At 40.5% G+C, this 16447-nt stretch overlaps 1 protein-coding gene across 2 annotated transcripts in view; it reads left to right on the top strand.

The window, feature by feature from the left end:
- Positions 1-14052, top strand: part of ptbp1b (polypyrimidine tract binding protein 1b) — a 34381-nt gene extending 20329 nt beyond the window's left edge. For both annotated transcript variants that reach the window (XM_033964918.2, XM_033964917.2), the window contains exons 7-14: positions 304-481; positions 1546-1623; positions 2130-2266; positions 3223-3256; positions 5925-6017; positions 6726-6942; positions 7257-7334; positions 9189-14052. In XM_033964918.2, coding sequence (XP_033820809.1) covers positions 304-481; positions 1546-1623; positions 2130-2266; positions 3223-3256; positions 5925-6017; positions 6726-6942; positions 7257-7334; positions 9189-9321 — 948 coding nt within the window. In that variant the 3' untranslated portion in view covers positions 9322-14052. The remainder of the gene's footprint in view (positions 1-303; positions 482-1545; positions 1624-2129; positions 2267-3222; positions 3257-5924; positions 6018-6725; positions 6943-7256; positions 7335-9188) is intronic.
- The last annotated feature ends 2395 nt before the right edge of the window (positions 14053-16447 follow it).

Genomic DNA, 16447 nt, shown 5'->3' with positions numbered 1-16447 from the left:
TTCCACGGAAATGGTGTTGCTTGTCTGGAATGTTGCACAGTATGGCATGAAACTTATTTAGGCCAAGCAGTTTATGCCACCAGGCCTTATAGATCTGATTTATTCTATCAAATATTCAAATTCAAATGATTGCTTTTGTCACTAGACACGGTGGGATAAGTGCCTTTTAGTCAGGTACTGTTATAAGTAAAAGTATGTTTTGCTGAAACAACTGCTACTCAAAGTAAAAAATATATATTCAGGCAAATGTACTGTGTGCCTCTGATATTGGTGTTTCCAAATTAAAATGTTTTTTCCGGTCAGTTGCTGGACGGTCAAAACCTGTACAACGGCTGCTGCACCCTGAGGATCAGTTTCTCCAAACTCACTGCTTTGGACATCAAGTTCAACAACGAACGCAGCCGTGACTTCACCCGCCCGGACCTGCCCAGCGGAGACACGCCTGCCATGGAGCACCCACCACCCATGGCCACCGCCTTCAGTACGGACGATGTACTGCTTTATATTACAGAATAGGGCTCAGAAATATGCCACACAACAGTTACAGTGGGCTAAAAAAATAATTCCTTCACTGTTGGATTCAAAAATGTTGGGAGTGATCCGCTGGCAGCGCTGTTGGAGACACGAACAACCAGCTCCCATTCTCTCCTGCAGAAGCAGGAAGAAAGAGGAAGGTGTTCACTGATTGGCGGTCACCTCGGCTATATTGCTCTGCATTTGCATACAGTTGACTTTAGTTCAACTGTGCTACGCTCAGGTCACCTTCGTCAGAGGGACGGTAGGCCTAGCCATTTCCAATGTATGATTTTTGCCAAATCGTGCTAAAATCAGTAATCTGCATTGGTAAAATTTTTAAGATGATGTCAGTGACAGCTCCCTGTCCACTGTTTGATCTGTCTGGACTTATTGATTTTAGTGCAACTCTGCAAAAACCAAGCAAGAGTTTAAACTGAAGTCAACTTTATGCAAATGCAGAGTGATATCGCCAAGGCAGACACAGTTAAGGCATTGGTTGAGGCACTGAACTTGCTCTTAATCACCCCTGACCGTAGAAGGCTGAGATGAGAGCCAAGTGGGCTCAGGAAATTGGTTTGTGTGGGCGCAGTGTGACAGACTGGATTATTGGGGCTTTGTGATTGGTCAGTGCTTACTGGAGTAGAAGGGGTAAGTTTAAGGAGGTGGAGCTAAGAGCAAGGAAGTGTTTTCAGCTCACAGAGTGACAGCAGCAGATATTGCACTGACTGTGGTCTCTGAATTTAGAAAGTGCCAAAAAGTACTCGTGAAATACCAGTAAGGTATTTGACAGCTGTAGAAACTAATGTCATTCCCACCCCACCTCCCTGTGAGTATGATACTCACTTTGACAAGAGCACAAGTCAGAATCAAGAGCAAATGATGCAAGCTTTTTTTTTTTTTTTTTTAATGTCCTGTAACCTGATCCTGATGATCTGAAAGCCTCTATGCTCCCTCTTTTCTCAGACCTGATTATAAAACTCAACTGGTCCAGACTCAATTAACCCTTTGTGTCACCCTCTTTACCGGCAGCTCCTGGTCTGATCCCTGCTGCTCCGTATCCTACCGCCACTCACGCCTTTCCACACGCCTTCACCATCCAACCCACAGGTAACTAAACTGGCATTATGCCTTCTCTCCCTTCTCCCTCTCTCCACATCTTTCTCTCCATCCCTCTCACTCTCTCACCTCTCTTATCCATGTCTTTCTCTCCACAGTGTTGTTCTGTTCTGGTTAGGATTTGGTTAAGATTAGGAAATGGTTAAGGTTAAAATTTAGTTAAGGTTAGGATTTGATTAAAGTTAGGAACAAGGTTGGAAAGTCTGCTCTGTCCTTCTAGGCACAACGCTCTTTGAATTATACTACCACAGTGTGCGTACCATTGTAATGCTGTAATATAAAAGTACTACTTGCATACGTACTTGTGTTGACAAAAATGTCAAATATTTAATCTTTTCGACAAGCTGCTTTTTATTTTAGGGGGAGCTGTTGATATATTTGCACATCATTTCAACCAGATACATCAACTCAGCCCTCCCAGGCACTCTCACCTCTCTCTCCCTCTTCTCTCCCTCTTGTCTCCCTCCCTCTCTCAACACTGTCTTCTCTCTCCACAGTGTCGTCGTATCCAGGCCTGGTCCCTGCCCTCCCAGGCGCTCTCACCTCTCTGTCCCTGCCCGCTGCCTCTAGACTGAGCTTCACGGCTCTCCCTGCAGCCAACGCAGTGCTGCTGGTCAGCAACCTCAACCCAGAGGTACCACCTGTTTGACAATACTTTTATTAAGTTTTATCAAGAGACATCACTATAGTATATAACATATAACTAATAATGAGTGATTTAATACATAATCGCTTTATGAACTGTGAAGGGCCTCCCTCTGTGTCCACTGGCCCACTGAACCCGTCACCCAATGCACTTCATTTAAAAAAATATAAATCACACAATAATTTTTTTACATAGGCATTCATCACACTTATGGCTGATACATTTGAACTCCCGACGGGTGAAACGCGACACAGCCAGCTTGAAGTATGCGTCCTATGATACCTTTTTAGATGCACACAAAGTTGTGGATATATTGTTATTATTATATCAATTACCATAGGACACTCACCTCGCTCTAGTTCTTGATTTATGCCTAGGTTTCCAGACAATCTGAGACAGACTCCAGAATGAATTGCTTTAAGTATCAAAACATAAATCTTGTCTTACCGATATAGTCAAGCTAACTTGACCATATATTGGCTATATTTAGAGCTTACAGGACATATAAATGCATTTTGCAGAACAATCTCTGTCTAGTGGTCATTGATTCCATTTAACTGAATCGGAGGCCGTTGGGAGTATAACCCATACTGGAACATTTCAGGTAACCAATAACATTTCCAGGTAGACGAGCAGGTCGCTTGAAACTTTAGATTGTACCTTTAGTCCCTTTGTGGAGAAATCGCAAGAGAAACTATAAAAGAGGTGTAACCAGGTCGAGGACACAGACAGCCTCCTTTTCACTAGTGACGCCATCTGCCTCTAAATATATAGTGCATTTAATTGTAAAAGCCAGCCCCTCTGACCATGCCTCACTAGATTACCTGTTTATTTACTTGTTTGTTTACCTGTTGACCTGTTTGTTTACTGTTTGTTTACCCTTGTGTCCCTGGTGAATCGGCGCCTGGACTCTGCTCTCTTCCTTCCTTCACCTGTTTCTAAAGAGAGTCACACCACACTGCCTCTTTATTCTCTTCGGTACGTTTCACCAACACTCAAATCTCACTCCTCTGGCTTAGGCACAGTTTAAAAGATCATTTCAAATGTTCAGTCAATGCAGCATCCCATACATGGTCATACAGCAGTCTTTGCAATTGGCTTTCTATTGAAGTTATTTCAGGAATTATTTTTAGTATAAATAATGATATATAATAACAATAATAATATGTAATCATTCTAGAAAAAAGGAAAGTTGTTTCGTCAACAGCACTGAAAACCCTTAGCCTTCTCTTAGTGAGCTTCATGATGAAGTCACCTGAAATGGTCTTCACTTCACAGCTGTGCCTTGGCAGGGTTCACTAGTAAAATGCCCAGAGCAAAGCAGTAATCAAAGGAAAGGGTGACTACTTTGAGCAATCTAAAATTTAAAACATGTTTTGAGTTATTTCTTACTTTATTTTTTGCTACATTCCATATGTGTCCATTCATTGTTTTGATGTCTTAAATGAGAATCTATAATGTAAATGGTACATTTAGTATAAAGAAAAAGTACAAGTACAAGTATAAAGATAAAAGTGCACGTTTGGGCAAAAAAATACACACAAAAATATTTCTAACCAATGCCATATGGTCTGTCTTCAATTTCAGTAAAAGTAAAATAAATTCTGAGAAAGTCCTACTCAAACTAGTGGTTCAGTGTCCAGATTTGACCCGCCCTAGCTGACCTCTGACCTGCTGCATTCACTGTAATCCAGTACATCTGAGTTGCATGTGAAGCCCTCCTCAGTTATGTGCATGACTCAATCAGCTGCTCTTGGTTTTAGTCAAATCTCCCATGATTCATAGCTCCTCAGAGGAACTGCCATTTTGATTTCTCTGCCCCTTTAACTTCCTTATTTCCTTTACGGACCTAAATTCAAATTCACTGCTTTCTCCTCAACAAATTATGTGTACTGATACTCCTCTATTTATATAAAATGTGACCATCATTATTTAATTATTTCATAACTGTGTACTAATTTTAGGATTCAATTTGCCACTTTTTTCTTTTAAATTTAGATTGAATTCACATTTTAAAAGCCCAGTGGCATCAATCATTTGAGAGAAAGCTGAAATCTGAACTCTAAATTTCAATCCAGGAATCCCATGCAGAGAGGGCATCTGGCACATAGGGTCATTTCAGAACATGTTTGTAGAGGTCTAAACCAGTGGTCCCCAACCACCGGGCCGGGGACCGGTACCGGGCCGTGACGCATTTGCTACCGGGCTGCACAAAAACGGTAAATAGTTTATCAGAGACCGCATCTTCTCCAACTCCGACTCTAACTTTCGGCCGTCCCTCATGACACGCTAATAAGCTCGTCCGTAGTTCAGTGTGGTGTGTGAGCGTGAGTGAGAGGTGACGTGCGCGTGCATGTGGCGCATAGTGTGGTTCAACCCGCGGAGAAGCGGCAAGTGTGAGAGTCTACAGATGCACTTGGAAAAAGACAGTGTGTGAGTTAGAGCAGAAGTGATGCGTTATTACAGTGCAGTACAGATAATAAAGCCACCAACTCTTGAGCAACAGACTGGCATGGTCTTTGAGCTCGCACCACACTCGAAACAACTTTGAGGTTAAGAACAGGGAGTTCAACCCCGGAGGAAGAGTGACCCTTCGGCCGTGGAGAAGACGGATCTCCCCTGTGCCTCCCGACCACGGTCAAGGGACCGAAGCAGGAAAGGTTTAACAGTAGATATATAATGAAAATCCTGATAGGAAATCGCCACCGACATCTATTTGATGTAGTGGCAAGTTTATTATATCAGACACAACGCACAAAAGTAGAGCCACAAGAGAGTGAAAATGAGCCAAAACAAAAGTCTTTGGAGAGCTTTTTAACAAAGGGGAAAAGGACAACTGAGGAGCTAGAAGAGGAGACTACGACCTCCAAGAAAAAGAAAGATAAATTTAACAGACAACACCAGGAGTCCTACTTAAAATATGGGTTTGTTGCTACAGGTGACTCACGTGCAGAGTCCGCTCTGCATAATATGCGGAGGAAAAGCGAATTAGGCAATGAAACCTTCAAAACTGCTTTGGCACATTGAGACTAAGCACCTGGGATTAAAAGATAAGATTTAGAGTTTTTTGAAAGAAACAAACGTGAGCAAGAAGGAAAGAAGAAACAAGTGCAGGGCTCACACTGATGCAGTGGTATACTGTGGTGAGTTGTATATTTTATGCACCTGACTTATTTTTGCCATATTTATCTGCCACGCGTAGAAGGCCGGTCCGTGAAAATAAAACCTACATTGTTCCGGCCCGTGGTGCAAAAAAGGTTGGGGACCACTGGTCTAAACTACAGGGCTAGCAGCTTTTACAAAATAAGATCCCATGGAGACACAGGGAGGACATCTGACACATAGGGACATTTCAGAACATGCTTATAGAAGACAAAACTGCAGGTTTAGCAGTAATTTGATGGTTGCAATAATTCATATTGTGATGAATTGTGCAACCCTACTATTGAAAATAATAGAAGATTGTAACTAAAATGTGACTTTTGGGTAAAAAGTCAGATTATTAAAAAGTGTACATTATTGCAAAATATAAATAATAAGATTAATAAGACTAAGTGTCAGTGGATTAGTCAAGGATAGTTTAAATCAGTTTGTTTGTTTACATGTTATTTCTGGTTCTAAACCTGTCTCTTCTGACCTGTTGAAGGCGTGTACGGTGACGTGATGAGAGTGAAAATCCTCTTCAACAAAAAGGAGAACGCTCTGGTGCAGATGGCCGACCCCACGCAGGCTCAACTCGGTAATGCAGATTTCACTTCCCAATATACAAGCATGAAATCCTTACTAATAATGACTGCATTTCAAAATATAATCACATTAAGTTATAATGAGGCCTTTGACAAACTACTTCAGTTATTTAAAAAAAGCAAGGCAATTGCTCTGACTTGGAAAAATCCCCTAGAACTCCAGTTCATCTGATAATTCCCACTTGTAAACTGGGAGATGGTAAAGGGACTCCCACTTCACATATGAGTTAAACTGTGTGGTGATTACATTGTTGTGTGTCAAGCAGTGGATAAACTATGTAAACATTTGTTACAGGTTAAATCTGACAATATTCTCATTTAATATATTAAAGATATTTGAATAGCGTGTACATTTCTTTAGCTTTCTGTTTGGCATTAGCCATGTTTATATAGGAGTTAATTCAGCTAGAATGCTGTGAGGTCGGAACATTCAAGTTGGAAATATCTCAATCACCAGTTGCCTGGAACATAGCATGAGCCAGGATTAAGCTTGATGTTCTTCTGCAAATACAGGAAGAAAAAAATCTGCTATATACACATACTAGGTTGGGTTTTTTTACATTTTTTGCCAGGTTTGATTTCAGAGTCCTGAACCATATTGAAATCAAGTGATCCATGTATCAAGATTACAAGTATATTGCATGAAAATTGTATTTAGTCCTGTGTAGCCTCTTATGCCTCCTCCTGTTCCTCTTCCCCAGTGATGAGCCACCTGACCGGGCAGCGTCTCCACGGGAAGCCCCTGAGGATCACTTTGTCCAAACATTCCAGTGTCCAGCTACCCAGAGAGGGCCATGAGGATCAGGGCCTGACCAAGGATTTCAGCACCTCCCCCCTGCACCGCTTCAAGAAGCCCGGCTCCAAGAATTACTCCAACATCTTCCCCCCGTCTGCCACGCTGCACCTGTCTAATATACCGTAAGTATCCTAACAAGCACCTATTCAATGTACTGTAAGTATCCTAACATTGCACCAGTCTAATACTATATGTACCCTAACACTCTAATATATCATTAGTAAAAAATGTACCCCTTTAATGACTCCTTTAGGAGGACATGAGTTTTCACAAATTGGCAATATTCATTTTGATTCAATTTTGTTTTGGTCGGCTAAGCTAAAAGTGAAAATAAAACCTACCAGAGCGTCACTGTATGTAGACGTTTCTGTTCCTCGTGCCTTCCTGTATGAAGTTTGCCCGAGGATCTCATGTGAGTGACGTGCTTGTGTTGCAGCCCCTCTGTGGTGGAGGACGACCTGAAGAGGCTGTTCTCCAGCTCTGGAGCTGTCGTCAAAGCCTTCAAGTTCTTCCAGTGAGTGTTTTCTTTTCTGTCTTCAAGGTTCCACAGTCTGTGTTATTTGGGCTTCTAGATTTGCTTTTAGACACCTGTTACGCTTCACTCAGACTGCCCCTGGTCCAGTTGCGACTCCATTGTCAAAGCGGTTCTGTTGTGGTCACCTCCTTTTGAAAGCTGCATGTACGAGATCACATGTTCATACCATAACTATTCAATTATTAAGGAAAAGGCTTTGGTGGTATTCAGCATACTTTCTATGCAACACATTGGTTGTGTCCCAATTCGCCAAACTGGCCTTAGGATCACCATTCGAAGTGTGCATCGAAGGGCAGTTACGTAATTTCCGGCGCGACAAGGGCTGTCCCATTTCAACGCACCCTACTGAATGCGCCCGACGAACCTGCCCTTCCCTTTCCACCGTTTCCATGGAGATCGGACGTAATCGAACGCACTTCTATATCCCATCATGCACCGCAACTACGCAAAAAAGAGAAGAAAATGGAGTCCGCTGCGCAATATACGTTCAAATGTTTGTACTGGTTTACCTCATCTACAACAGTGCGACATGAAACTGTTAAATCTGAATAAAGATAAGTACAGGCCGTGTGTTTGATGATTAAAAAGGAGTTACATGGAATAAAGGAATGTGCAGTTATTGCTAGACAATATGAAGACATTATTATCATTAAAAATTATTACTGCAATAAGAATAATGTAAGAATGTTCGTTTCTATTGTAAGCGCCAAAGACCAAGAGACTGAAACGTAAAGTCAGAAGGTTTAATGATCCACACAGGTAATGTGAACAATGAAGCAACGGACAGAACAGAGTCCTGAGACGTGCACAAAATCTTCATGTGTTCCGGTACATTCCATACGTCTGCGCCCCTCATGGGCACGTGTCATTTACCTTAGTGTTAGTAAGTCAAGATACTAGTTTGATGTAGCACTGCACTGCTAGAAAATACCTTACAATAATAATATGAAAAGAACTGGCAGGGCACAGAAGGGAAACAGTGCCCTCTACTGTTATTAAAGTGGTGTAGCAACTGGCCAAAATACCGAATGTTAAACTGCAATATCCCACTATATGTACAACTAATAAGTGTTCTCTGGTTTATAGACTATGAATGTAAAAATTATATTGTTACCTCTGTCTCTGTTATTACGTTTTCACAAGGTATATTTTGTTAAAGTTATGAAGTAGCTACAATTGAAAAAAAAATCACCTTGAAACTTATATTTGCCTATTGATATTCAATCTAAACAAAAAGAAACGGCTGTGACGACGACATCTTGACTTTTCTTCTATTAAATAATAAATCATTAAAAATAACGTACGTAATGTATCGTACGTTCAAAGACAGTGGTGAAAGTGCGGTCTGTGGTGTAGGCCTGTCCCACTTCAGCAAGATGGCGGCTACACTGAGGAGGGCAGATTCTCGTCCGGAACCTTCAAACTACACTTTGAAGAGTACTTCGAAGGGACCCTTCAAAAGGTGCATTTGGCGAATTGGGACACGGCCATTGACACATTGCTTCCTACAGGACACAGTGCCCACTCCTGGCGACTGGTGTCACTGCACCTTCAGTCATTTCAGTTAATCTGACAAAAATGTGAACATGAACCAGATTGATGATGTCATGAGGACTGGTGTGGATTTACTCCTTAAGTGCACCAAGTCCTCTGGACTGTGAACACACCCAATATATGCACAGTTTCTCAAATATGGACCAATGAAAGAAAACTCATAAATACTAACATGTGCCTGATGAGAAAATATCAGTATAACATGGTTAAATACATAGTCAATATAGGATAGTGTAAAAAATATTCCATAATGTACTTATAAAAGTGTCTGTCTTATAGGAAGGACCACAAGATGGCTCTGATCCAGCTGGGCTCTGTGGAGGAGGCCATCGAGTCCCTGATTCAGCTCCATAACCACGACCTCGGAGAGAACCACCACCTGAGAGTGTCCTTCAGCAAGTCCTCCATCTGAGAAGAACCAGCCTGAGGAGGAGGACAGAGGGGGAGAAGAGGAGGAAGGGGAGACAGAGGGAGGTGCTGACCAATGAGGACACTGAGATGGATCAATAAGAGTGCTCATACTACTAGGACTGACCAGTCACAATCACAGGTGAAACCAGAGAATTCGAGAACCACCCAATCGTGACACAGATGGGGCTACACTGCAAAAGGAATATTTTCTAAATGATTTTTTAAGACTTGAATTCAGATCCAGATCTCTTTAGGACACATATTATAAGTGGTACAAGTGGTTTCTGATGCCCAGAACATAATGGCCTTATAAATAGGATTACTGAAACAAATCTCACTATGAATGGGGTGAAAAGTCATGTCCTAAAAATGGCATCTATAAACAGAAAAATATCTAAAACTAAAAAAATCTTTTACAACAAAAAATCCTCCAATTTAAATAATGAATTACAGTCATTTTCACATTTTGAAATATTCTTTTTCACAGTGTAAACCAAAATATGATGGGGGTGGGGCTGACCAGAAGATACTAGGACCCACGAATCACGACACAGGTGTGAGGGGGAGGGACCAATCAAAGCGCACAAAACCAAAAACAGCCTGGGACTCAAAACAGACACTACTTTTGACCAATGATCATGCAATGACCACCCGGATTGACCAATCAGGACTCAGAGAGGACTTGAACGGACCAATCGGCTGCTGCGGCCGCGCCCACTACACTCCACATTCCAGTGCATGTTTGCATCGACCAACGTGAAGTCTGTGTAACTTTAAATTATTTTTCTATTGTATTTTAGTTTGTTTTCAAGAGTTTTAAAAAGACAAGATAAACATGTAAATGCGGGTTAGCCTCAGATGTGTGAAAGTTGGAATTTGAGGTTGATCCAACTTGTTTTTTGGAGTTTTGGGGGTTTGACGTCAGGATTTAAAGAGCAGGAATCCTTGCTGTTACCTGTAGCCACTCTTGCCTTGGGCTTCTCTCTGGACTGGAGAGACAAAGTTACATGTGAGAAATGTACACGCAACCAAATATTACTAGTTTGCTCCAATTTATTTAGAAAAGTGCAGTGGTCCATAGTTACTCCTTTCTTACCTTATGCATTCTGAACATCCTAATTCACAATGAGCGCTTTTCACACCTGCCAGAGGCAACAACTAACATGGTAACAGCGTATTTCCTGATTATTGGACTAAAACATTTTAGAATTAGATGCAGTGGAGAGTACGTTGACCTCAAGACAAATTTAGCTGAAATACATGGGAAAGAATTGGGTATAGGCCCTTTTAAGGTACAGAAATGTTGTCTTTATGTCTGTCAAGTTAGCTAGAATTATGTAGTCTACAAGATATATACAGATATTAAAATTTAGCATATCTTTATAACAAAATTTTGTCATTTTCAAGAGTAAAAAATGCATTATTATATTACTATCTAGCATGCACATAGCTATAAATGCAGACAGAAGTGGGTGCAACTTGACAATTTAAATACTATTACTGCAATATAATATTAAATAGTTTCATTATTTAAAAAGTTGCTTAAGGAAAACTTCACTAGTAGTATTACAGTGCTGCTTTTTTTTACAATTAATTAAAATACACATGTACATTGTGCCTAAACCTTATGACTGTTACTTATATTAAATATTGAATGTAGCTTATTGGTTTCAACTATAAACCAATTCAAAATGTTACTGAGCAGACAATTTGATTTAGGGAAAGTTTGGGTCTCTTTTATTTAAATTCTAAGTGTTTTAATTAGTTACAAATGGCTAACAATACACACTTAATCAAACATGCATGAATCATTTCAATTGGATCCTTGAAATTGGAGTAAATAATATTGAGTTGTGTGTACATTTGCGTGCGAGTTTGAACTGGCGCTGTCTGATCGTTCCCTGTGCCTTAGCCCTGAGCGGACCGTGTCTCCCATGATGCCGCAGGGCAGGTTTACAGACAGTTTACTTTACTGTGGCTTTATTTAACCTGTGTTTATGTTTTTAGCGTAGCGTCTACACAACTGTTTTTAGGGGAATCTGATCTCAGGACCAAGTGGAAGATGACTTTGGAATTTGGTGTAGTTTTTACAGTTTCTACAAACAAGATTCTAGGATTAGTTTAGCAGTTCATATTTCAGTCTGATCTCGTGCATTGCAAAAAGAATCAAGTTTTTTTAATTGTAAATTGAATTGCGAAATTTATTAGAAAATTGCTGTTGCATATTTTCCATACATTTTATTATTAATAGACCAGTTTTAAAGTTTGCTACTGCAACACAAAATATGGAATGTACTTCATCTAAAAGTAAAAAGAGTTAAAAATAATGATTACATTTTTTAACCCAAAACTTTTAAAAATAATTTCTAGTTATGTTGATTTTGGATTGGTGCCAACAATACCTGATAAAGTACTAGGGCTGTGCTGTCAATCAAATTTCAATCATGATTACAAATATTGCTCCGATCAGTTATAAAGAGTATGGATGTTAATATGTTGCTTAATTTTTACTTTCTTAAAATTATGGAAAACCGAACTAGATCTTTTTAAATCGTTTGCAGTGGTCCACACTTACCCCTATGCATTGAGAGCATCCTAAGTACTCACCACGATGAGCTTAGAAGTGCTTTTCTCAACTCTGACACCAGTGTGAAGTTTTGCTGTCACTGTAATGCTAACAACAACTAGCATGCAAACTGCGCACTTATTTTAACCTGAAGAGCTGCTTTAACAATATATATGTACTGGGGCAAGACACATTTTGCTCAAATACATGGTGATTTTAACTATCACCCAAATATTTGTATTCATACTTTAGCATCTACTTGTTATTAACACAGAAGCGCTAACCACTCTGCCACTTGATGACCAGATGCTTAAAGTCCACGTTCCTCTTGATCTTGAGAGCTTTAATTTAAGGTTTTTAGGGGGTTAGTTCTTGTCGTATGCAATCATGTTTTATTCCAATCATTTATCGTAGCAATATTTACCATTCCTCTGTTACGGTGTCGTGTTTTTAACGTATTTTGGACTTTGGTTTTCTGTCGTAATCTGCTGGACTCTTCGTGTTCGACGGTTTTTATTTATTAGGATTAAGAAGACTCCACAAAAGCTGAGACCAAATAGGCCTTCTCCTTCTTTCTCTCTCTCCCCCCCTCCCCTCTGTTTCTCCTCCTTTCTCTGTCTCCACCTTTATTGTATCTTAAACGGTCTCTTCGCCGCCCTCTTCTCCCTCTTTACACACCCCTCTGTCTCTCACTTCCTTTATCTCCCTCATTCTTTCAATTTTCTTCTTTCTACCCCCTCAACCTCTCCCCTCACACTCTCTACTTCCACGCACTCTCTCTCTTATAGCCCTTCTCCCGTCTTTCTCTGCCTCTTCTGTCTTTACCCCCTCTTCCTTCTTTCCCTCCTCCCTCTCTCTTCCAACCCCCCTCCCCTGTCCCTGTCTTCCTCTTTCTTTCTCCCTCTCTTCCCCTCTTTCTTTCTAACCCTCTCTCACTCTCTCTCTCTTTCGTAGATGCAAATCGCTCTCAGGAGTACCGATTCATTTTGTTGAGACAGTGCCTTTTTCAAATGCCTTTGGTTTAAAATCGTACGTGTTTTTTCATTTTTCCTCTTTTTTTTTCGGCTTGAGTCCTGTTTTAGTTTTTCCGAGGCAAAAACCCAGTGGAAATACAGTGAAAAGATGTGACGTTTGAAACTCACTTTGTCCGAGTGAGCAGTGAAGGCAGCACGGGGCATTCAGGAAGCACCCGGGACAATCTGAACTTTCCAAAATGGTTTCTAATGAAGCTTGTGTACTGCTGAAAGAGGCCAGTGAATTTTTTAGATTTTTAGATTTTGAAATTATTCTCAACTTTGACACAGATTCTAGAGTAATTTTGTTGTGATAATTTAAATTTTCAGCCGTGATGGTGCTAGCAAAATTTTGTAGGAGCATGTCATGACAAAAACTGACATTCTATAATTAAAATTTAAAGTGCATATGACGGGTTTTCATGGTTTTCTAATTAAGACTTGGTTTGGTGGGATAGCACCTGTGGGGGATATTTATTATAGTCTTACATCAGTGCAGTGGCAGTTTGTGGGGCAAAAAAGTAAAAAAAAAATAAAAAATTCCATGAAGTAGCACTGATTTGTAAAACAGAATCCCTCTCTGTCGTCATCAACACCAAAAAATCCACCCAAAGGAAGTAAAATTATAAAATTTAAAAACGAGACAAGATTCTTAGTACATTTTTTACATATGATAATACGAAAATATGAACAGTGTTTTTGTGAAATGAGTAGTCTAACCTGTCAGATGCACTTTAAAAAAATAAAAATTGCATTGTAAATAACATTCAATTCAATTTTTGTTTATATAATACATAAAATACACCAGATGTCCGCTGGTAACATCTCAATTTCAGTTTCTCCGCTTAGAATCAACACAAAAAAATCACTTGCTTTGATTACATGGAAAATTCTCCACATATTCTAAAATGTTAACTCGATATTTCACATTTATCTTAAAAGTTTCACCAAAGCTGAGTGTCTGTTGGCCAGGTCAGTGAAGGCCCCGTGCTGCGTTCAGGACCTGTAGGAGCTGTACATACTGCCTGCGTGTGCTATGCGTGTGCTAAGCGTGTGTGTGTCTGTGGGTTTCATGTGTATATTTGGAAGAACCGTTCTGAGCCTTACAGTTCATGTCACAGAAGAATAAAGAGCTTTTTATGGAAAACTCAAACTGTCAAATGTTTTTCTTTACATCATGTTCAATACTAGGGTTGTCAAAAGTATCGAAAATCCCACAGGACAGAAATGAACCTTACACAGGGATTACACAGATATAAGGCCACATGGTAATATCAAAGAAAGTACTATGATTTAATGTTGAAAATCACATTCTATTATCTAAATAAAGAGCTTTTTTTATTGTGATATCTGAATCTGTATTGAGTATCGAGTCTATTCCTTAATACTGAAATCAAGTTTGAAGTTTTAGTATCGTGACAACACAAATAAATTTCCCGAATTCATAAAAATGCAAAGATAAATATGTGTGTAAATGTGTCTGAATGAAACAAAACACAACTCCAGGTTTGTTTGTAATGAGGAAATAACATTATAACACAGATTAGAAAATGGAGTAATCTGCTCTTTAAGGCTAAAAAAGAATGTTCAGATAAAGATGTGTGGACTGTAAAAACACAGAGGATCATTTCCTGCATCCTCATCTGACGTGAAGAAGAAGGAGACTAACGGAACAACTGATTTACAACATGGTGAAAGCAACATTTCCTCACTCTTTTTTTTTTGTGTCTCTCCTCACTCTACGTCCCTCTCTTCCTCACTTTTTCTTTCCTCACTTTCTCTCCAACCTCACTCCCTTTTCTCCTCACTCTATTTCCTCTTTCACTTTGTCTCTCCACTTTATTTCCCTTTCTCACTTTCTCTCTTTCCTCACTTTATTCCCCTCTCTCATTTTGTCTTTCCTCACTTTATTTTCCTCTCACTTTCCCACTTTCTATTTCCTCACTCTATTTTCCTCTTTCACCCTCACTCAATTTCACTCTGAATTCCATTTTCTCACCTCTTTCTGCCTCCTTTCTTTTGAGGACACTCCTTTTCTTCCTCATTCTATCCCTCCCCTCTTTCCCGGCACTACCTTTCTTCTCTCAGGCTCACTTACCTCTTCTGTTATGCACTCTCTCCTGACTCTATTCCTTCCTCTCTCACACACCTTTTCTCTCTTTCCTCACTATATTTCTGTATTAACTGCATTTTCTTGTCATCACCCTCTCATTATGTCTTTTTTTTTTCTCTGTCATCATTACATTTCTCTCTCCCACCATTCTATTCTCTTGTCACTCTATTTTTCAACCTCTTTCTCTCCCTTCACTGCTTTTCTTCTTCGCTCTCTCCTTCCTCTCTCTCCCATCTCTTCTCTCCTCCAGAGTCTATTTCCTCTATCTCTTCTCTCTCCCTCCTCCTCATTGTATTTCCTCTCTTTCTTCATCTCCCCACTACCTTTCTTTTGTATTTCCCTCTTTCTATTGTCTCCTTCCTCTCTCTCTCCCTCTTTTCTGTTGTTCCCTCTTTCTCCTCCCTCTATCCTCTCGCTCATTTCACTGATGCTACAGAAATACACTGCAGAGTCCTTGAGTTCAGTCCTCCTCAAGACCAGAGACCCATTGGACGCGACTGAGACTCTAGGCCAAAGTCCAGCTCCAGATCGTAGTCTAGATCCAAATCTAGACCCGAGTCCTGATCCAGATCCAAGTCCAGATCTGAGTCTAGATCCATGTTCAAATCCTAGTCCTGATCCTGCTCCAGATTCAAATCCAGATCCAAGTTCAGTTTCAGGTCTTGATCCTGGTCCAGATGCGAGCCCAGATCCAAGTCTAGATCCAGGTCCAAGTGTAGGTCCAGACTTAGGCGGGACTTCATCAGACTCTAGTCCTGATCCTGGTTCAGATTCTGATTTGTACCTCGGTTCAGACTCTGATTCATATTGTGGTTCAGATTCTGGTCCAGATCCAAGTACAGACTCCAGAGGTAGGACTTCATCAGACTCTAATCCTGATCCTGGTTCAAATCCTGGTCCAGAGCCTGGTACCGATCCAGGGCCTTGTCTTGATCTTGGTTCAAATGCTGGTTTGGACCTTAGCTCAGATCCCGATCCTGGTTCAGATCCTGATCCTGATCCAGATCCTGGTTCAGACCTGTATCCAAACCTAATCCGAGGGTCCAGTGCCAGACTGAGGACCATCTCAGGACTCCGGCCTGGGCTCTTCCGGTACCAGGTGAGGAGTCGGACCGGGAGCAGTTCAAGCCGGTCCGTGACAGATCTCGGGGACACGGGGGCAGATGCTGTAGGTTTGAGGTTGTCCACCAGAGGGCAGTCCAACGTCACATCTGCTCCTGGTTTCACTTTGAGGATCGAAGCATTTGGGAGATGTTCAGTGGAGCTGGAAAACAGACCTGAAAAACAGCAATACAAATGTGAAATACCAAAGTAGCAAGACTTTTTAAAAACAAATATTACACATATAGGCCTAATTGTTTAAGGACCCCAATACAGGTATATTGTATAGTGTAGTTCTGTTTTTCAACTTTTTAAGTCGGTAAAGATCAGGAAC

Source organism: Periophthalmus magnuspinnatus, chromosome 4 (assembly GCF_009829125.3).
Source record: "Periophthalmus magnuspinnatus isolate fPerMag1 chromosome 4, fPerMag1.2.pri, whole genome shotgun sequence".
Lineage (NCBI taxonomy): Eukaryota > Metazoa > Chordata > Actinopteri > Gobiiformes > Gobiidae > Periophthalmus > Periophthalmus magnuspinnatus.
The sequence above is the reverse complement of the archived record's forward strand: the minus strand, read 5'-3'. Positions and strand labels throughout refer to the sequence as shown.